General features: G+C 38.3%; 1 protein-coding gene across 17 annotated transcripts in view; it reads left to right on the forward strand.

Moving 5' to 3' along the window:
* The window catches only part of TRIP12 (thyroid hormone receptor interactor 12), a 141,235-nt gene that overhangs the window by 22,968 nt on the left and 95,999 nt on the right, over positions 1-22,268 (forward strand). For all 17 annotated transcript variants that reach the window (XR_013966544.1, XM_080798472.1, XM_080798458.1 and 14 more), the window contains exon 2: positions 17,081-17,227. Coding sequence is in view for 16 of the 17 variants with exons in the window: in XM_080798472.1 (XP_080654598.1) it covers positions 17,130-17,227 (98 nt within the window). In the remaining variant the exon portion in view is untranslated. The remainder of the gene's footprint in view (positions 1-17,080; positions 17,228-22,268) is intronic.

Raw genomic sequence — 22,268 nt, forward strand, 5'->3', positions numbered from 1 at the left:
GTCCTATTTTTGCTATTGGTTTCTGTTCATTTGTATTCGTTGTGGTCAAAGAATGTGCTCTGTGTGATTTCATTTCTTTGAATTTGTTGGTTTATTTTATTTATGAGGCCCAGTGTATGGATAGTTTCTGTCAATATTCTGTGTGTGTTTGAAAAGAATGTGTATTTGCAATGTTATATTTGTCCCCATTAGGTCTATTGATAATATTGTTCACATCTGTATCCAAACTAATTTATTTTTTGGTTGTCTTGTTAATATCAGTTGCTGAGAGAGGAGTTTTAAAGTTCTGGATTTGTATATTTTTCAGTTTTCCTTACAAGGTTTTAAAAGCTGTCTTCCTGGGGCTGTCTGGTGGTTCATTTGGTTGAGCGTCTGACTCTTGTTCTGGCTCAGGTCAGATCTCAGGTGTTGGGATCTAGCCCCACGTTGGGCTCTGTGCTCAACAGGGAGTCGGCTTGAGATTCTCTGCTTCTCCCTCTGCTTGTTCTCTCCCTTTGTCTTGCGAATAAATTAAAAAAAAATTCTTCTTAAAAAGGGGAATTGCTGTCTTCTTGAATTGAATCTTTTATGATTATGATGGAGCTATTTTTAAAAAATTATTTATTTACTTTTACTTTTTAAATTCTTTTAAAAGTAAGCCCTATGCCCAGTGTGGGGCTTGAACTCATCATGACCCCGAGATTGAGTTGCATGCCCTGATTGAGCCACCAAGGCGCCCTGAAGAGACCATTTTTATCTCTAGTAATGTCTTTTTAGAAACTTGTAATGTCGGGGTTTTAAAAAATATTTTATTTATTTATTTAACAGAGAGAGAGAGAGAGATATCACAGGTAGGCAGAGAGAAAGGCAGAGACAGGGGGGAAGCAGGCTCCCTGCTGAGCAGAGCCTGATGTGGGGCTCGATCCCAGGACCCTGAGACCACCACCTGAGCCAAAGGCAGAGGCTTAACCCACTGAGCCACCCAGGCGCCCCAGTTTTTTAATGCTAATAAACTACACCAGCTTTTTATGGTACAGTGTTTGCATGGTATGTCTAAATTCTTACTTTGTTTCTCTATCCTGGTGTTTTAGATCTGTCTCTTCTAGTTGAAATGTTTTGAAAATCTAACTAGAAATTGAGTTTTACCATTTTATTTTCTAATTTGTTGCCCGTATTTGAATTTACTGTTTTTAATAGATGGATGATTCCAGTCCTTGGTTACTTCAGCAACTAAAAGAATATATCTAACAAGGTCTATAATTAACTCGTACGTTTACTTGGAGAAAACATGAAGACCTCAGAATAGTAACTCAGTTTACCAAGCTCCTCTGGGCTTTAAGATACTGTTGTCATTTTACTTAAATCGTTTTTTATAACCTTTAGATAGTATAATTTCATAAAATTAACGTTCATTTACATTTGTCTGTTTGTCATCCTTATTTATTCTTGCATCTCGGTACTATATCAGGGTCATTTTCTTTGTATTGCTGGTGGAAAAACTCAGTTTTTAATCTGACAAAAGCTTATTCCCCCCCTCCCCCCACTTTATTTATTTGAGAGGAGCGGGGAAAGAGGGGCAGAGGGAGAGAATCATAAATAAGCAGGCTCCATGCCCAGGGTGGGATCGGATGTGGGGCTGGATCCACGAGACCCTGAAATCGTGACCTGAGGCAAAACTGAGAGTTATGTGCTTAACTGACTGTGCCTCCCTGGGGCCCCAGAACCTTAATTCTTCTGAAGGTAATTTCATTTGGTATAGAATTCTCGATTGGCATGTATCTTTAGTGTGCAGAAGAAAATAAATTCCACTGTCTTCTGGCTTCTGCTGTTGCTTTTGAGAGTTCAGCTGATGGTCTGTAAAAAATAATTCCCTCCTTTCACTTGTGCTGTAAGATTTTCTGTCTTTGGTACTTAGTTTTATTACATGGTTTCATTATGATATGTCTAAGTAAATGTCTTTTTTTTTTTTTTTAAGATTTTATTTATTTATTTGACAGAGAGAGATCACAAGTAGGCAGAGAGGGAAGCAGGCTCCCCGCTGAGCAGAGAGCCCGATGCGGGACTCGATCCCAGGATCCTGAGATCATGACCTGAGCCAAAGGCAGCGGCTTAACCCACTGAGCCACCCAGGCGCCCAGTAAATGTCTTTTTATTTATCTTGTTTAAATAATCATTTGGGCTTCTTGAGTTTAAGGGTTGGTATCTTTCACCAATGCAGAAAATTCCAAGCCAATAAATATTTAGATATGCCTCACCGTGTCTTTGTTCTTAATACTTCTGAAATTGCGACTAAACATATGAACGTCTTAATTTTATCCTCATTATATCTTACTTATTTTTAATCTTTTGGCTTCTGTGCTGCATTCTGTATAATTTATATCTTAATGCTTTGCCTAACTTTGTCTAGTATGCTGCCAGACCTGTCTATTGAGTTATTTTTATTCACATATTAGAAATTCTTTCTGGTTCTCTTTTGAATCTGTCCCTTTGAACAGTTTTTTGTTACCTTTAGTTTTTTCAGTTTTGGCCTTTGTATCTTTAAACATAGAGAGCATTTTGTTTCAGATTTGTCTGGTAACTCTTATATCTGAAATCTGTGTGATTGTTTTTTTCAAATCCTTGTTCACAGTGCCTTGTTTACTTACGTGGTGTTCACTGTCTGTAGTTTATTTGCAGAGGTTTCCTGAAGCCTGGGATAGAGAAGATGGGCTTTGCTTCTGTCAGGTATTTAGGTGCACTAAGACTTGGCTACTAAAAGAATAGCCCTTAGGCTGGTGAGGGAGCTTGTTAGAAATGCAGCATTTCAGGCCCATACCTGTGTTTTACTAAGAATCTGCATTTTAATGAGATCTCCAGGCCATTCTCAGTCAGGTTAATATGGAACAGCCCTGCATTAAAAAATTGACAAGATTTGGAAAACTCTGGCTTAAAGTTTCTTAGATTATTCAGACTATTGAAATTTCAGATTTTTCAGAATATGGCTAGAAATCTTGGCCACGCATGTACAGATTTTCAGATACAGGTTTATTTATTTTCTCTTTCTCTCCTTTGGTGACTCCCTGTGTCCTCTCTGCTTAGCAGCAAAGTGATTTAGCAGTTGGGTGGGGTTGGGATTAGGCACGGTTCTGGCCATCTCCGTCCTCAAGGTATATATAGCCCAGAGTGGTGTTTTTTTGTTTTGTTTTAATGATAAAGACTAAAATTTGAAATAAGATTGGGTTCTTGTAGTTTGGGTTTGGAGAGTCAAGTGGGAAAATCTTTATAAAGAAGTGATCAGGGGCACCTGGGTGGCTCAGTGGATTAAGCCACTGCCTTCAGCTCGGGTCATGATCTCAGGGTCCTGGGATCGAGCCCCGCATCGGGCTCTCTGCTCAGCGGGGAGCCTGCTTCCCCCTCTATCTCTGCCTGACTCTCTGCCTATTTGTGGTCTCTCTGTCAAATAAATAAATAAAATCTTTAAAAAAAAAAGTGATCAACATCATTAGTAAGGAAATACAAATTCCAGAAGTGAGATACCACTACACATCCATGAGAACTTTTAAAAGACCGGTGACACCATGTGTTGACGAGGTCATGGAGCAACTGGAAATTATATACTCACTGGTGAGAGTGTAAAATATAGCTGCTTTGGGAAAGGTCTGATGATTCCTTCAGAAGTTAATCACAGAGCACCTGGGTGGCTTGGTTAAGTGACTGCCTTCGGCTCAGGTCATGATCCTGGAGTCATAGGATCGACCCTCACATGGGGCTCCTGCTCAGCAGGGAATCTGCTTCTTTCTCTGACCCTCTGCCCTCTCATGTGCGCCCTCTCTTTCTCAAATAAATAAATAAAATCTTCAAAAAAGAAATAGAAGTTAATCATAATCTTCACAATGACCTAGGGAGTCTACTCTTAGCATTTATTGAAGAGAAACGAAAGCATATGTCCATTGAAAGACTTGTGGAAGAATGTTTGTAGTAGCTTTATTCATAATGGCCCAAACCTGGAAACAGTCCTTGTGCCCATCAGCAGAGGAAAGGATAAACAAAATGATAGGATCTCACAGTGGAATACTACTCAGTGGTATATACTGATTCGCTTAGCCACGTGACTGACTCTCAGGATATACTGAGTCAAAGAAGCTTTGTACAAAAGAGTATACACATTCTGTGGTTCAATTTATAGGAAATCGTGGAAGAGGTAAAATTAATCTTTGTAGAATGGGTTTTTAGAGTTGGGAGAAATGCAGGATTGACTGGCTAGGGAAACAACCTTTTTTGGGTGATACTCTAGCTTGATACAAGGGTTTAGGGTACACATTTATTTAGGATTTACTTGTATACATTTGACAACATTCATTAAATTTTATACATAAGATTTGTGTATTTCACTGTATGTAAATTTAACAGAAAACTTGAAACAAAATTTGCACTGTAGTTAATGATATATACAGAGTATAATGATGTCTGCAGCTTACTTCAAAATGCTTCAAAAGTAGGATGGATATTTGGCCAGACAGACAGGGATGCATAGGTGAATAGTTAGGGATACATCTGATAGGGATACATCTATGATAAAGGAAATTAACATCCTGCTACTTGTAAAAGCTTAAGTGGTGGAATTATGGGTATTTATTGAATAATTCTCAAGTTTTTGTATTTTGAAAGTTTTTGTAATTGTTGGGGAGAAGGTAGTGAGAAGTGAAAAAGATGACAGTGAGTTCAGGAAAGGAATTGGGTTGGTACAACTAGCCTGTTTTTACACATTTTGTTCAATTTGTATTTGTGCCATTTTAAGAGGGTTAACTATTCTTTTGATTTAAAAATGGCTTTTAATTTTTTTTAAAGGGTTTTATTTATTTGACAGAGAGAGAGAGTGAGAGAGGGAACACCAGCAGGGGGAGTGGGAGAAAGAGAAGAAGCAGGCTTCCTGCCTAGCAGGGACCCTGATGTGGGGCTGGATCCCAGGACCCTGAGACCATGACCTGAGCAGAAGGCAGAGACTTAATGACTGAGCCACCTAGGTGCCCCTTATTTTTTTGATTTAATTTTGTTTCAGCTGAGAAAATTTTGTTGAGGCTAGAAAGCATGAGAACCACTGGTCCATAACTACTTCAGTGGGCCAAAGACACTTTTTTTCAGCTCACCGTCATTGCTGTCTGTATCTATTTACATACATGTAAAAGATCTGTTGCTCAGTTTAGAAGAAGGGCTTTTAATAAACTTCATTGGTCGACATGGGCTAGTTTCACCTTGTTCTCATTGTATTCCATGTTTACATGTTATTTACTTGTTCTTAAGGCTCTGTTAGTCAGTACTTGAGATTTAGCAGGATGCTGCCTTGCAGACTGCCTGAAGTGGAGGTGTTTTGTCTTTCGCCAGAATGGAGCGATACGGATAGCTGTTTACCTCCACTGCACATAAATTGGGTGAAGTGTTGAACTGCTTCTGCATCCTCTGGAGTTTACTGTTAGGCAGTTGGATCTTATAGTATCAGAAGACTGTGCTCATTAGCCTCTTATATAAGGAAGGTGTACTTCTACGCTTAGGAGCTATGGAAGCAGGACCATATGTAGGCAGATGTATAGGGTCACTGTGGCCATGTCTCAAATGATGGGCGCCAGGGTGGTTTTTGTTTTTTTTTTTTTTTTTTTTATCTTTACCTCAGAAAGGCATGTCTTTGATAATCTTACAGTGTGCTAAGAGTTGGGAGGCAAAGATTTAAAGATTTAAAGGATGAATTAATGAAATGTAGGTTGACATATTTAGGTCAAGGATAATTTGTTCTATATCCAGAAGCTTAATTTTTCTCATTTCTGATAAAGTAAAATCCCTATGGACATATTTTTTAAAAAAGCAAATGGTGATGACTCTGTAAACAAAAGCAAGTTTCCTTTCCCTTCCAAGATTGTAATAACATGTATTTGAGTCCTTACTCTTTCTGTGAGAGACTTATGGAGGATCTCTCACAGAAATCAAACCGTCTCATGAACCTCTGTGTACCCAAGACCCAGATCCTACGCTGTCAACTCTTAGCCATTTTTTTCACTCATACTCTTAGCCTTGCCTCAATTATTTTGAAGCAAATTTTGGTTGTTACTTGATCTGTAAATATTTCAGTCTGCTTCTTTGAAAGATGAGAACTCTTTTTAAAGACATAAGCTTAATCCCATGACTGTACAATAAAAAAATAGTTCCTGAAGATCTGTAAATATCCAGTGTTCACAGTTTCCATACTGCATTTTGTTGCTGTGTCTCTTAAAACTTAATATGTATGTGCTGTCTTCTCCTCCCCCTTGCAGGTTGGTTTTTTGTTTTTTTTTTGTTTTTTTTTTTTTGTTTTTTTTGAGAGAAAGCAAGAGAGCACACGGGTGGGAGACTTGGGGGGGTGGGGTAGAGAGGGAGAGAGTGTGTCTTAGGCAGGCTCCATGCTCAGTGCAGAGTCCAAGGCAGGGCTTGATCTCAAGGACTCTGAGATCATGACCTGTGCTGAAATCAAGAGTTGGATGCTTAACTGACTTGAGCTACCCAGGAGCCCCTGCTTACTGTATCTAAGTGTTTTATTTTCTTTTAATTTTCTTAATTTAATGAGATCTACTTATCTTCATTTTATAGATGACGAAACTAAGCCTTTGATAAGTAACAAATTTCTCCCAGGTAACATGGTTTATGGGTAGAGCCAGAATTCAAACTGATTAAAGAAATAGGTGCTCTTTACAAGCTTCCCTCTCTTCTCTCCTGTTGACATTTAGGTATATTTTTCTGGGATTTTTTTTTTCCCCTTACATATGTACAGACAAATACATATAGAACCCTCTCCTTTCATTCTTGTCCTCTAGTCTCAGAGAGGTATTACCTGATGAGTCAGCCTAAAGTAGCTTTTTCCTTCCCACTTCCTGTTATTCTCTGCTTTGTCCCATTTTTCTCCTGTCCATCTTCCATGACACTGCAGTGTGCAAATAGCTTGATTATTTTTTGTTTTCCCAATTGAGCGTAAGCTCCATCCAGGCAAAGATTATGTCTGTTGATGCCTGTCAAGGCTTGCAAATATTTGTTGAGAGAATTAAAGAAGTTCTGCCCTTTGCAGGAGTGCATTATGTACAAATCTACCTCTTTGTTTTTAGGACCTCAAAGCATGCCATAGACTTGCTACGGTGTACTTATTTAACCATTCCCTGCTGAGAACATTTGGATTCTCTCCACTTACCCTCTATGATGGTACTGCAGCTAGCATCTTGGATTACATATATCCTTGCAGATTTGTGCAAGTGTTTCTTTAGGTTAGATTCCAGAAGATTCCTAGAAGTGGAATTGCTGGATTCTAAGAAGATGAGTGGCAGTTTTTAATTACCGCATGGAGGAGAGTCCTCTAAAAAGATTGCAGAGGATTCTGTGGTACATGATAGCAAAAAAAAAAAAAAAAAAAGGTGTAACCTATATCAGTTCTGAAACCTAGCTGATACGAGAATAATGTAAGGAGCATTAAAAAAAAATCAGCTTGATTTCCCTTTACCCACATTCTGGTAGGGCCCAGGAATCTATATGGAAAACAACAACAACAAAACCTTAGATTTGGGAGTAACAGCTTTAATATTATTCTTGGTTGTAGGTTTGTTACATGTTCTGGCTCATTATAGACACAGTCATTATACTTATTTTTGGTAAAAATGCTACTATTTATAGGAATGTGTGGCACTGGTCTGTAGAGTATATGACATTCTAAATGTGAGTTGTTTTTTTTTTTAACTTGAAAAATATTTTCTGAGACTATTTCCAAATTTAGATAGAATTCCTGTGACATGATTTTAAACAAAAATTTGGCACTATGCATTGTTCTATCTTGTACTAAAGTTACAGTCTGTATCTTGTCTCTCCAACTTTGAGTTACATTTTTTAGTTTTCTTTTCCTTGAGCCTAACTATAAACTTAGTAATATTTGTTCCTGAAAATTCTCCAGGATTTACACTGTTGATTACAGGTTACATACTGTTGCTTGGAGAGGTTGGTACCAGTCCATGATTATTATCACTGTGTTGAACTATTTTTTGTTGTTGCAAGGAAGGCTAGGTATACTTTCTAATACAAGCAGTGTTAAAGAAATTAACCTCTTTGATTTCATTATTATGGTGGAGTTTGCAGAACTCCAAGTGACAATATGTATTAAAAAAATATTTTGAAAGTAATTGCCTTATTATGAGTAAACCTATGCTCTGAAGGTCATTTACCAAACATAAAATTGTTTTTGTCCGCAGGGAACACCTTGCTGTAAACTACAGGATACTTTGTATTTTACTTTCAGTAACTGTGATTCTTAATCAGCAGGCATCTTTCTGTCCCTTGGTGGAGAGAGGCATTTTACCAACTATTCCCTCCTCCCTCTGTCAGTAGCTCTTCTCTTTGGATTATTATTGTGTGATTGTGGTGTTGCTAGGTCTTTATAAGGAAGAATTTATGCACTATACTCTGTTTAAGAAAAGCCAAAATAAATGTTAGGTTAGAGTGTAAAATTTAGAGCAGAATCAGATTTTAGAGACTATCTACTAGTACCTAACCTTTCCCTTTTGTCTCTCTCCATTCCTGGGTAGGTGGAAAAGAACATCTTTAAGAGGATGTACTAAAAATGCTAGTGATAAGCTGACCTTCCACCCCCCACTCCCCCCCACCCCCCACCGATTGGCTAATTATGGTAGCCTGCAGGATGGAGACCTCTTAAAACTGGGTCTGTGAGCCATCTTTGGCACATGGGCTAAAACTTGCTGACTCTAGTCTGTAATTCTTGAGACCTTAACAACTAGAAGGAAACACTCTATTAAATGCTGTTAGTATTTTGAAGGATTATAGAAGTGATAGGAGCTAAGACAGGATTCATATTAGGGAGTGAGGTGCTCTCTGTTTTAGAAGTAGCTGGGCAGATTGTATCTGTTTCTGATCAATTGATCATAGAACGATGTTACACAAAATAGACTTCTAGTGCAGTGATTGATATGAGATTTCTGGCTGTTTCAGTGTGTCGTTCTCTGTGGTCTGTTTTAGGCAGTAAGAGTTCCATTTTCTTGGAAATTGGATTTAGATTCCGAAATAACTTTTTTTTTTTTAAATACATGTCTGGGGTATAGAAACCTTTGAAAATAATCAGTTTGAATTTTTCTGTAGTTTTTAGTAAAGACACCACGTGATTTAAAAAACGAAAATGAGAAAATCTGCTAAAATGGTTTTCATGGGTTTATATTTTTGGGTTATTTTTACCCACTAAGTGTCATCTTCTGTAGAGTTAAAATGACAACATATGGAATTGTGTACAGAATTTTTTGAATAGAGAAATAGGTACATGATTCAAACTGTAAAAGGCCTCAAAAGGGTCCTGTTCTAAAAGGGTAGATGATTTAAAGTTTTTTTTTTAATATATTCTCTATAGGTAATATTTAAGCCAATGATTACTTACTTACACAAAGTTATATATGTAGATGTATTCTGTGCCCAGCATTCTGTACCTGCTTTTTTGCTTAACAAGATCTTGACAGTGGTTCCATTTGTAGTGCATAGAACATTTTCCCTCTCAAAATCTTAAGTTTGTTTCCCTGTTTTAAATAATCTGTTTTAAAATTGTGCAATAGTATTATTTTTTCCTTCTGTTTCTTTTTATTAATAATGTCCTCCTTTTTCTCTCCTTCAGTTGTTTCACCAGTTCTAATTTCTTCCTCTGACCTGCAGTTAATTTTCACTTTTTTTTTTTAAGATTTTATTTATTTATTTGACAGACAGAGATCACAAGTAGGCAGAGAGGCAGGCAGAGAGACAGAGAGAGAGAGAGAGAGAGAGAGAGGAGGAAACAGGCTCCTTACAGAGCAGAGAGCCCGATGTGGGGCTCAATCCCAGGACCCTGGGATCATGACCTGAGCTGAAGGCAGAGGCTTTAACCCACTGAGCCACCCAGGTGTCCCCTAATTTTCACTTTTGCTTTTGGTTATTCTCCCTTTGAGCAGAGCTGATCATCTTGGTGCAAGGTCGTTGTGCTAACTTGGGCTTGGTGGTTTAGTGATTGTTTGCCCCAGCTGATCTTAATTTTGGAGTTGCTGTTTGCCTTACCTGCTTCTCTCTCCCAGTTGTAGGCTCTTTTTTGTCTTGGTTAATCAGGGAGTTGTTAAATACAAATGGTGTGCCTGCCTCCTTTTTACTAGCCATTCCTCCCTTGCTATTTGGGCTTGTGAAACTGGCCCCTAAGGAGGAGGTACTTCCATCTTCTGTTGCCCTTGCTCTACGGTTCTTAGTTTTTTCAAGGAAAGGGTCATTGATAGGAAACCTTGAGATATTCTTTCCACCTTTTTCTTTAAAAACTCTGTGGTCTTTACCTCCTTCCTGTTTTTGGTATAGGTTTTTGTTTTGGTGGGGGGTTTGGATAGATTTTATTATATCTGGCAAATGGTCTTTTCCCGATTTAGTGTGTATCCATTTTTACTCTAGTTTCAGTATAAATGGAATTTTCTTATGAAAATTTTTTTTAAGATTTTATTTATTTATTTGACAGAGAGAGACAGCGAGAGGGGGGAGTCGGAGAGGGAGAAGCAGTCTACCTGCCGGGCAGGGAACCTGATGCGGAGCTCGATCCCAGAACTGTAAACTTATCATGACCTGAGTCGAAGGCAGACGCTTCACGACTGAGCCATACAGTCGTCCCTTTCTTATGAATTTTTAAGATTTTATTCATTTTGCTTGCTTTCAGGAAGGGAAGTAAAGAAAACCTTTACCACGCTGTCTCCTGTTTCTAGGAGATAACTGTTAAGTGTCTCGGTTACATCCAGAAATCTTGTGAAAGAAGTGCGCTTTTAGACCCAAGAAATACTGGAGTCTCTTATCATGTGCTAATTAATGTATTAACAGAGTCAGTTGGGAATCCCAGGTCCTGCTGAATAGTATACTTTGTGAAAATAACGACAAGATTTTTGCTAGATGGGCACTTAAAGTAGAGTCTCAAGGCATATTACAGTTGTAACATGCGGGTGTTGGCATCGGTGTATGTCTCCAGTGTCCTCAATCTGGTGAGGGCAAAATTAAGTCACCTTTTCCTTTCTCTTTACAGTGTCACCTTTGATACTGCCTCTCCGATCATGTAGTGCATTTTCTGACAATTCATTTATGTATTGGTCAGTTAAACTGATTTTTTTTCAAAGAACTGTGAAGAATTAGAATCTTTAGGATATGCTCCAGTCTTGGGATGTCATGGTTCTGTAATGTTTGACTCTTTAAAGAAGGTAAATGTATAATTATTCTTGTTCGTTCGGCCATAGAACATAGTCCTAAAGGGCATAGGCTTTAGGTCAAATCTGTGTTTGAATGTGGCATGGTTACCTGTTGGCCTCATGCTGTTAGGATTATTTTACCGAAGTTCTACGGTTTCTCTGAAGGATGGTAATTTCCAGTACCTGTTTTTTATAAAGTTGTAGAAATTAGGTGAAAAGGCCCTTAGCTTCGTGCATGGTAAGCACAGAGTAAATGTTACCCATAATTGTTTTTATTTTAGTTTTCACTTTAAAACCTGCATCTTTCCACTAAATAATTGTTTTCTAGTGTTTAAATAAATAATTTGAAAATACTACTTTTATATGTTGTACAACATTCAGTATTCTGTCATGATGTTGGATTGGTTTTGATGCCCCTGAATTGAAATAAATGCTTAGCTGACCCAGTTCTCAAGTCACTTGGTCCTTTTCCCCTTACCCAGTGGCTCTTCCTCCTCCTTTCTGCTCCTTGTGGGCGGGGATTGTTTCCTGTCTCTCAGCACCTCTCAACCCCTTGCTCTTAGGGAAGCTGAAAGGTTATTCATTCCTGTTTTAAAGATAGTCTTGTTTGAAGTCCTTGACATTCTTACTTATGAAAAAATGACTTCTTTTGTAAACCAGGGTGACTTCTATGCCATTTTATTTTGGAGTTGTTTAATACTACCACTGGGATGTTTAACTCAACCATACTTATTCTTAAGTCTAGACTTTTTTTTTGGATCTGGTGTATGGAGTTGTTCACATTTGCAGTTCTGGATGCCATTACTTGCAGCCTGAAAGTCCATATGCCATATCTTGTTGCATGCAGGCTACTTAATTTTGTAACCCTTCCCTTCCCTTATTTGTAAATTGGGAATAGTAAAATGGTTTATGAGGCTTGTTGGCACGTTTATACTTTGCTTCATAGAATAAACAGAGGAGTAACGTGTTACACAGTTGTTCATTACTGTTGTGATTAAACTCTGGTTTCAGAATTGAACCCAAACCAAGTCACCTTTGGAGGACCACTTCTAAATAGAGGGCCTAAGAAATGGTTTTGGGGAAGACAGTGGATAAGTTCACTTCCAGTGTCAGTTCTGGAAGCTGAAAACTTTTCTGCAGACACTGTGTGTGGATATAAGTGTTAGCTTTTTTTAGTGTTAATATCTTTACTGTGAAATAATGCAGGTTTTTTTTTTTTTTTCGGTGTTGCCTCTTAGGTAATAGGTCATGATTACATGCATAAACACATTAGTTCGTTTTGGGGCTATTCATGAACTCCGTTCTGTGTTACTGAATTGGAGATTTGCTTTCCATTCTATTAGATGTCCTTCATGTGATAAAAATTCTGCGTAAATACTAACTAACCTCTGTGGTATTCCTTTCATACTTGGCCATTTGAGTAGGAAGAACTACCACATCTTAAAGTTAATTTTTGCAATCTGTTTCTCTCGGTGTTCTGAGTTTTACACTAAATGAATGGTTGAATTTTTAAGGTTTTTCCCCTAACCTTAACCTCTCTCCTGTGATTTTTGAATACAAAATTAGAAGGAAAATCAGTTTCCAAAATGAGTGCATTTGAAATTTCTTTGAAAGAATGTCCTTTTTATAAAACTTTAAGAATGAATTTTTAAATGTAGGTTAATAGCATTTCTGTTTTTCTTGAAGAAGTTGTTTGCCTGAAGAATTAAATATTTACCTATTTATTTATTTGTCAGAGAAAGTACAAGGGGAGGGGGATGGCAGGCAGAGGGAGTCAGTAGGTTGGATCCCAGGACCTTGGGATCATGACCTGAGCTGAAGGCAGGTGCTTCACTGAATGAGCCACCCAGGCGTCCCAGAACTAAATACTTCTTCACATAAAATTCAAATGCTATTTCCCCTGAACAGTGAGTAAGTTGTTTGGACATTAGCTGTGAACAAAGTCACGAGTTTTAGTGTTGAACATTCCCATTAGTATTTCTATGCTTTTCCTATTGAGTTCAAAGTCCTATATGCCATCGATTTTATTTCATTTCTTTAGGAATTAATATCAAGTTTTTGGTGAAAAAAGCTCAGTGATTCTTTTCTCTCTCTTTTTTTTTAATATTCTGTTTTTTTATTTGACAGATCACAAGTAGGCAGAGAGGCAGGCAGAAAGAGAGGGGGAAGCAGGCTCCCTTCTGAGCAGAGAGCCAGATGTGGGGCTCGATCCCAGGACGCTGAGGTCATGACCTAAGCCCAAGACAGAGGCTTAACCCACTGAGCCACCCAGGCGCCCTCTCAGTGATTATTTTCACAGAAATGAAGCTAATGGAAGAATTCTATGTTTCAGGACTTGGTAGTTAGGGTTACTAATAAGCTGGGCTTAAAACTTCTAGTTTCATTATGAAGATGGAATCTTTTGAGTTCATATTCATTTCAGGTTATTAAAACATTCTAGCAATATAGATTTTATATTGGTGTAACTCGAATGTGTTCTACAATTTAATTAGTGAAATACATTTAGGCATAAGTAATTGGTTAAGACAGTACTGAATATTCATAGAAGAAGAAGGAAAAATGATTGGCGGAAAAATGATCGGCACAGTAAAAACTTTTGGGCCCTGATCTGGAACCAAACAGGAGTTAAATTTGATTGAAGTTGAGGTGGTGGTGATCTCCAGAAGGGACAGATCTCCTCAGTATCAGGATTCAGAGACTTGAACTTTTTTGGATTTGTCTGTAATGTAAAGAGTTGAACTTGGTCTTCCTGGAGGGAGTCTCTTCCAGCTTTGGACTTACTTGTAACCTGGCATACAGGGGCGGGGGGTGGGGGTCCTGTTTGTATCGTATACTAATCTTGTACTTACTTTCTGGGGTTTTAAACTAAGTTAAACAGAGCCTTCCTTAAAGATCAACTTAAGTGGTACCTTGCTGGCTCAGTCTGTGGAACATGCAATCCTGATCTTGTGGTTGTAAGTTCAAGTCCCATGTTGGGTGTAGAGATTACTTAAAAATAAAATCTTTAAAAAAAGAAAAAAAGATTAACTTTGGTAATAAGTGTCTTCTTTATTTATTAGAGAGAGAGAGAGCGAGCAAGCACAGGCAGACAGTGGTAGGCAGAGGCAGAGGGAGAAGCAGGCTCCCTGCCGAGCAAGGAGCCCGATGTGGGACTCGATCCCAGGATGCTGGGATCATGACCCGAGCCGAAGGCAGCTGCTTAACCAACTGAGCCACCCAGATGTCCCTGTAATAAGTGTCTTCTTTCTTGCCACCCTTTCTCTCTTAAATCTCAAGAATTATCAGTGTGCAGCCCGTGGGCTGATGATGGTATTGGTGGACAAGCTCTGAAGATGTTGGGGGTGTTACTTAGATTACTTTGGTAACTATAGGTCAGAATAACCAGTGCGACTTAGACTCCTTTGAATGACTTAACACCCGATGACAGGCAGTGTGCATTTAGTAGCAGGAACTAGGCAGGTGAGATCTTCCAAACTTGTTTAATAATAGTCTTTGCTTTTCAAAGTGAAAGTAGCAGTATCACACCGTTCTCCTGTATCCGTGCTTTTTAGGGTCCAGGTGAAATGGCATCATGATGTCTGAATTGGTGAAGCTTCTTGGGTGAACTCTGAGATAGAACAGCTTTTATTTAATTCTGTAATAGGGTGCAGTTGTCCTTGGGTGCGGTCCAATAGAGCTCTTTTAAAACATCTCCAGTTTCTGCACCCACAGAATTGGAATCTCTGAGGGCAGAAGGCAGGCATTCGTATTTTGACAGAGCTTCCCAGGTTATATTGTGAAGCTCATCCTTAATTAAAAATGCTGTTGTGTTTATAGCAAAATTCACTTTGAAACATATTGCCAGAAACGTAAGACTCACCTTGACAGTGGTTTTTATGGTGAAGTCTCCCTCAGTGTGTTGTTTTGCCACAAGTACTCTTTTCTTTTGAGTAAGTGTTGATAGTAATAAGAGTAACAGTTAACATGTACGGAGCCTTTGCAATACCAGAGGCACTGTGTTACATGGTTTGCGTGGATTTCTCATTTAATCCTTCCAACTGCTCTAGGAGGTAAGTTCTTTATCCCCATAAACTTCTGGTAGACAGAAGCACAGGGAACAAGTTGTGTGGAGTCAGGATTCATAACTCTGGAGTCTGCATTTCTAACTCCTTTGTTAGAGTGACATTCCTAATGGCTTACAAAAGGTAAATAAAAATGACTCCTTTCATCGCAGACTTCAGATTCCAGGTCCTCTTTCTTAAACGGGAGGTAGGTTTTTTTTTTGTTTTTGTTTTTGTTTTTTTTAAAAGATTCTATCTATCTATTCATTTGAGAGAGAGAGAGAGAGAGTGTGTGTGTGTGTGTGTGTGTGTGTGTGTGTGTGTGTACAAGAAGGGGAATGGCAGGCAGAAGGGAGAAGCAGGCTCTCTGCTGAGCAGGAAGCCCAGTGCAGCACTAGAGCCTGGCACCCAGATCATGACTTGAGCTGAAGGCAGATGCTTAACTGACTGAGCCATCCAGGTGGCCCTCAGCATCAGGCAGTATTCACGAAGTGATTTACGATTCCTTCTATCAGTTTGCAATGTGTAGACAATATATAAGGATACATAAGTGACCTTTTAAATATACTACACACAGCTGGGAGTTTTACACTGTTTACCCTCTAACATATCTTGGGGCAGATCTTTCCATATTGGTACATGTAAATTTAATTTTTCTGCTTCTCAGTGTCTTCATACTATTTCCCATTTTTTCTTTCTAAAATTGATGATAATCACTTTAGTAATTTGGACTTTCTCGCCAGAGTTTGTTTAGTGTATTAATTGGTGATGTGGGCATATGTGACAGAAACAATCCTTTTCTACTGATTTGGGTTAACCTGTAACTCCCAAGAAAACACACTTCCTGTTACAGGGCATGGAATATCTTAAAACAAAATCCAGTAATAGATTTAGTCATGATTAATTTGCATTCTCTTTAGCACCAGTTCCTGTAATGTCAACATTCATTCTCTTCCCTCCCGGGTAAGTGGAATTAAAGAACTCTACTTGGAGTTTGACTAGAGGCTTAAGAAAAGTTGTGAAGGTTTGATTTATACATACTGTGATTCTTCATTTGAACTGATTTTGAGTATCAGCATTTTTTTCTGTATAATAATTACATTTCTTATAGAAAGTTCACATTTATGATTAAGAACCATGCTTTGAGCTGAATTGTTAAACTTACGAATTATTCTCTCAATTTCTAACAACTCTTTGAGGTAGGTGATACACTGATTTCACAGAAGAGATAAATGAAATCTAGAGAATAAGTGTTTTGTCCAAGATCACAGCCAGCATAGCTGATGTTGAAATCTGGGATCTCTGGGACCATTTCTCTCAGTTCACTGTACTTGAGCCGCTTTTTCCTCATTTCTCCATAGTTTTAAGGTTTCTTTTGTATTTATGATGGTTTTGTTACTCACAGCAATACTGTGAAGTAAGGATCACGTGTTGTTTTAAATTCTGTGGTTGAGGAGTTGGAGGCCAGAGGCTCTGGTTTGTACCAAGGCAGATTCCTTTAATAAAACCTGTTCTATCACAGGACTTGATCTGTGGTATTCTGAGGAAGTGGAGAAGCAAAGATAACTTTCTGCTTGTGCTCTGTTTTCTTTGAGGATTTCCTGGGTGTTCCATGTGAAATCTATGTTAATTTCATGTGCCGGGTTTAGACCACATGCCTTGAATTTGGTATATTCCTGACATCTTACAAAATACGAATCAGATTTCAAATAAGATACCCTAGCATTGGTGAAGACTATACAGATTATTTATATAAAATTTCCCCTTCATCTTGGGTGCCCTTCATTTGGTTTGTGTTGTACCACATATAGCTGATCGTTCTCTCTCTTTTTTTTTCCTTTTTAGTGAATGGTAGTGTCTAGAAAGGGTATGTCCCTTCAAGAGAGAGGTGCCAATGTCCAACCGGCCTAATAACAATCCAGGGGGGTCACTGCGACGTTCACAGAGGAACACTGCCGGGGCCCAACCACAAGACGACTCGATAGGAGGAAGGTATGTATTTGATGGTAATTTAAAAGTAATTGGTGAAAAAAAGCATTTTTAAAAACTCATTATGTGGACAGAAACTGAAATAGTTCGCTACCAATGGGTGAGCAAGTAACACGAGTAAAACTGGAATTCGGAGCAGTCCTTTCATCATTTCCCAAATGTGCTAGGCTCAAAAAATAGTTGTCAGTCATTGACATTATCAGAAATCTAATTAAGGGTCATGAACACGATATGTCCTGTTTGGTTTGCCCTCTTTACTCTCACGCATATGCTCTCACTGGGCTTTCAATTGATCGTTTGTGGTAGCTTTGCTCTATGTGTGTCTTTATTTACTTTAAAGAGGAAGCATCATTTGCTTTAAGATCTTGAGTCTAGCTTTTTTTTTTTTTTTGAAGATTTATTTATTTGACAGACGGAGATCACAAGTAGACTAAGAAGCAGGCAGAGAGAGAGGAGGAGGAGGAAGCAGGCTCCCTGCTGAGCAGAGAGCCCGATGCAGGGCTCTATCCCAGGATTCTGGGATCATGACCTGAGCTGAAGGCAGAGGCTTTAACCCACTGAACCACCCAGGCGCCCCCTTGAGTCTAGCTTTTTGAGTTTTTCCCCCATCTTGTTGTTTGACAGCATATGGACGCAGACAGGCTGGTGAGGCAGTCTAACTTCGTGGGCTATCACTTACTCATCATTTTCTTAGCGGTCTGCTGTTTAGCAGGTTTTTCATCGGACTACTTGTATAGGAGGTAGTGTGAAGAATCAGATGCGTTTCTCTGGAATAAAAATTCCTTGTCTCATTGAGCCAGGGACTGTCATTTTATGTATGAAATATTCTGAACTATACTTGGAAGGCCTAATTCTCTGACCCACGTTTAGCTTGCGGTCAGTAATGGCAAGCTCCTAATATGACTACCTGATAGAACACTGGAGACCATTACCTTGTGTATATTGTCCAGTAAATTATATTAAAAAAAATTCAGTTGTGAAGAATATATCAACCTCTCCTGCTGATGTTGGGCTGTTTGGTAGTTAAACATACAGACTTTGGATGAGGACCGCGTTCAGTGCAGTGACTGTCTCTGCCGTTAAATAGCTGTGTGTCCTTTGTTCTGTCTTTCAGGAAACCTCAAGTTCTTCGTCACAGTGAGGGGATATCTGTGTCATAGGGCTGTCAGTTAACTTTAGCAATTTGTGCCACACTGGTAGCATGGTGCTTAGTACAGAGTTCTGTTCTGAACTTGTGTTTTACATTCACATTATTCTTTGTAGCAGCCTCACTTTATTTATCTGTTGATTAAACAATAGCCATTATAAAAACATGGCGTGTTTCTTTTAGAGAATTTGGAAAACACAGAAGAATGTCAAGGAAAACACCCTAACAGTTGAGATATTATCACCGTTAACACTGGCGTAGTTTCCTTAGTTGTCTTTACCTCGTGAATATATGAGCCTGTATGTGCATGTGTTTACACATAAGTACTCGTACCATTTTGGGGGTGCCTGGCTGGCCCAGCCAAGAGAGCATGTGACTCTTGATTTCAGCGTCATGAGTTTGAGCCCCATGTTGGGCTTAGAGATTACTTCAAAAAAACATTTAAGAAGATGTGTAAGTAATTTGAACCTTTTGCACGACTGCAGTTTTACATAGTACATACTCAGGTTCTATTTGAACTCTTGCTCATGACTGACAAACATTTTGGTCTTCATATAGTACCCTGGTTCTAAAATCCACAGTGATGTGTCAGCACCATTGTCTTCCTTTGTGTGTTGGTGTTGAATATTTTACTGTATTCCGTATTTTAAAAATATGGGTGGGAAATAGAAATGGAAGTGGTTAATATTATTAAGATGTATTAGTTTAAGTAACTAATAAAGTTGTAATCAAGATGGAACTGTAATTTGCTTTGTAGATTGGCACACTTTTGCCATAGTTAATTTGCTTTAAGTCTGTCAGTCATATGTTTGGTTGGTGCAGCAACTGTGGAAAACAGTATGTAGATGCCTCAAAAAATTAAAAATAGAAACACCATGCAATTCAGTAATTCTCCTACTGGGTATTTACCCAAAGAAGACAAGAACACTAATTCTAAAAGATACATGCACTCCTTCATTCATTTCAGCATAATTTATAATAGCCAAGTTATGGAAGCACTCTAACCATCCATCATTTAGTGATTTAGATTGAGAATCTAGATTTAGATTTAGCGATGGATCAAGAAGATGTGGTATGTGAATAACACTCAGCCATAAAAAAAAAATAACACTCAGCCATAAAAAAAAAGAAGTCTTACCATTTGCAGCAACATGGATAGAGCTTGAGGGACTTGTGCTAGTTGAATTAAGTCAGAAAGACAAATACCGTATGATTTCACTAATATGTGTAATCTAAAAAGACAAAAAACAAACTAAAAACAAAAAGAGATTCATGCAGAGAACAACTTGGTAGTTGCCCAGAGGAGAGAGGGATGGATGGCAGGATGGGTGAAGTAGGTGAAGGGGATTAAGAGTTCAAACTTTCAGTATTAAAATAAATCACAGATGTGGAAAGTACAGCCTACAGAATATAGTCGGTAATGTTGTAATAATGTATGTTGACAGATGGTGACTACACTTATTGTGGTGAGCACTGAGTATTGTATAGATAGTTAGATCACTGTGTTGTTCACCTGAAACTAATATGACATTGCCAACCATACTTCGATAACAATTTGAAAAAAAAAATTGAACGCTCAGTTGTGAAGGATAAGATTTTAAAACGTGTTTGGAATGGCAGAAAACCTGCTAAAGAATATACAGCAGAGTATAATGAGGGTTTTAGTACTTAAATCCGTTCTCCCTTTCAGGAATGTAGCCTATTTCATTTCTTAAACAATTTGAGCTTTTGCATGTTTTCAAAAAACATTCTAGCAAAATTAGCACATAAAAGAGGACCAAGTCCTACCCTCTTCCCCCTTAAAACTCAGTATCATTTGTGTCATTTGCTTTGTTTAAAACACGTGACTTTTAAAATCTTTTATGTTCCATTGTGTGGCTATCCCATAATTTGTAATAATTTTGAAAATATATATATATATTTTCTTCCTTTTATGTAGATAAGTATAATTATGGTCAGGACATTCAAATTTAGGATGTTAGCCAAAAAAGTCTTACCAGTTTGACTAAGAATGTAAATTAGGAGATATCCGTTCAAATTTATTTTCTCTTCTTAGCTTGATTCTTCACTCATGAAAGAATCTCGAACCTGGAAAGGACCTTTTTATCAAAGCCCAGGCTGACATTGAAAGCCCTGTAGAGTGTGCTCTACTATAAGTGATCTAATCTCTAGAAACCTCTCTGGTGATTTTGGGAGAGAGAGAGAGAGGACTGGGATAAGTTGAAAGGGAGCAGTTACAACTGTATTTTCATTCTCTTTATCTGACTCCTCTTGATTAGCTTTCCTAAGTAAAATGCTGTTATTGTCAGCTTTTGATTCAAAAGTAGTCCTTATCTTGAAAATGACAACACCCCACTCATAGTGGGGTGGTTAAGCATCTGCCTCCAGGTCAGGTCATGATCTCAGGGTGTGGGATGGAGCCCTGTGTCCGTCCTGCCCTCTGCTTGGCAGGGAGCCTGCTGGAGCCTGCTTCTCCCTCTGTCTGCCACTCCCCCTGCTTGTGCTCCCTCTCTATGTCAAATAAATAAAACCTTTAAACAAAAAGAAAAGAAAGAGAAAATGTACTCCTAGTGATACAGTGATAGGATTCATGGTCATAACAGCATCCATAGCAAGAGCAGTGCACTGTTCTGTGTTTTAAGTTAAAAATTTATTTATATGTGTTCTTCCAGTAGAGACTCACAGAAACTCCCGAGTGCGAAAAAGTGTGTTGTCCTTGTTCTGTGAATGTGATAGTTTGCTCAACTTTATACAGTTAGTGTGTAGAGTCAGGACCTGATTTCCAACCACTTGACTCTGAAGTCAGTGATTTTTTTCATTATGCTGAACTGTTGTTATTGCACAAACCACTTAATCCATACGATAGAGGACTTGGAGGAGGGTATGAAGTATGTATAATGGAAGAATATTAGCTCATTCAGTTGAGGACATAAGTAGCAGTTTTTCCCTCCTAGAATTTTTAAAATCATTCATGTTTTAAATTCACTTTTTTTTTTTTTAAACTTTCATCAGGCTCTCTTCTTTGCATAGCTTTCTTCCTGTGACCATTCCTTCCCCCAAATCAAGGTCACTTACCTTTCCTTTTCTTTTTCGAAGAATAGTTTTCATTCATCCTTCAGCTAATAGAAATTAGGATCTTTGGTATATGTTTAATCTCCCCTGATTATTTTCTCTGCTCTGTTTTCCTCTGTCCATAAATGAACTAGATTTCTTCCTCCTCTATGATTTCTCTATTTATCTTCTATAGTTTTTTGGGCTGTAGCTGATCTGTTCTTCTCTTTTCTGTTCTCTGTCAGATTTGTTTTTGAGAGAGGGAGGGATAGAGCTGAGGGTGGGTCGGGGTGGGGGGAGGGGAGAGAATCTTAAGCAGGCTGTATGCCCAGCATGGAGCCTGACACAGTCCTCTCACTACCCTGAGATCCCGACCTGAGCCAAAATCAAGAGTCAAGATGCTTAACCTGACTGAGCCACTGCCCCTCTTTGTCAGAATTTCTGATGGAGTGAGGAAATGCTTGAATCCAGTCTATTCCACCTTCCCAGCCCCATTAAAAAAATTTGTATGCAAAGTTTAAATTACTTACTATGAAGTAAAAACTCAGTTATAAGGCCTGTAGGTAATAACTTTTTTTTAACATTGTCAGAGCAGGGACTTTTAAAGAATTTTTTAGACAGTATTAATTTTACAGAAAGTAAATAGATTGGTGTTTTGCTTTAAAATCTGTTTCAATTGGATGAGATACAGAAAAGCACAAAAAGAGCATGAATATCTAGAGATAAGGTTTGTGTTAACATTTTGATTTTTATCTGTCTTGAAAATACAATTTAGCATGTAGCCTGTTACACTGTAAATACAGTTTTGGATCCTGTTTCTTTTGAAAGCTCAGCATCCTAACAGGT

This window comes from Martes martes (assembly GCF_963455335.1).
Source record: "Martes martes genome assembly, chromosome: 3".
In the NCBI taxonomy this organism is placed as follows: Eukaryota; Metazoa; Chordata; class Mammalia; order Carnivora; family Mustelidae; genus Martes; species Martes martes.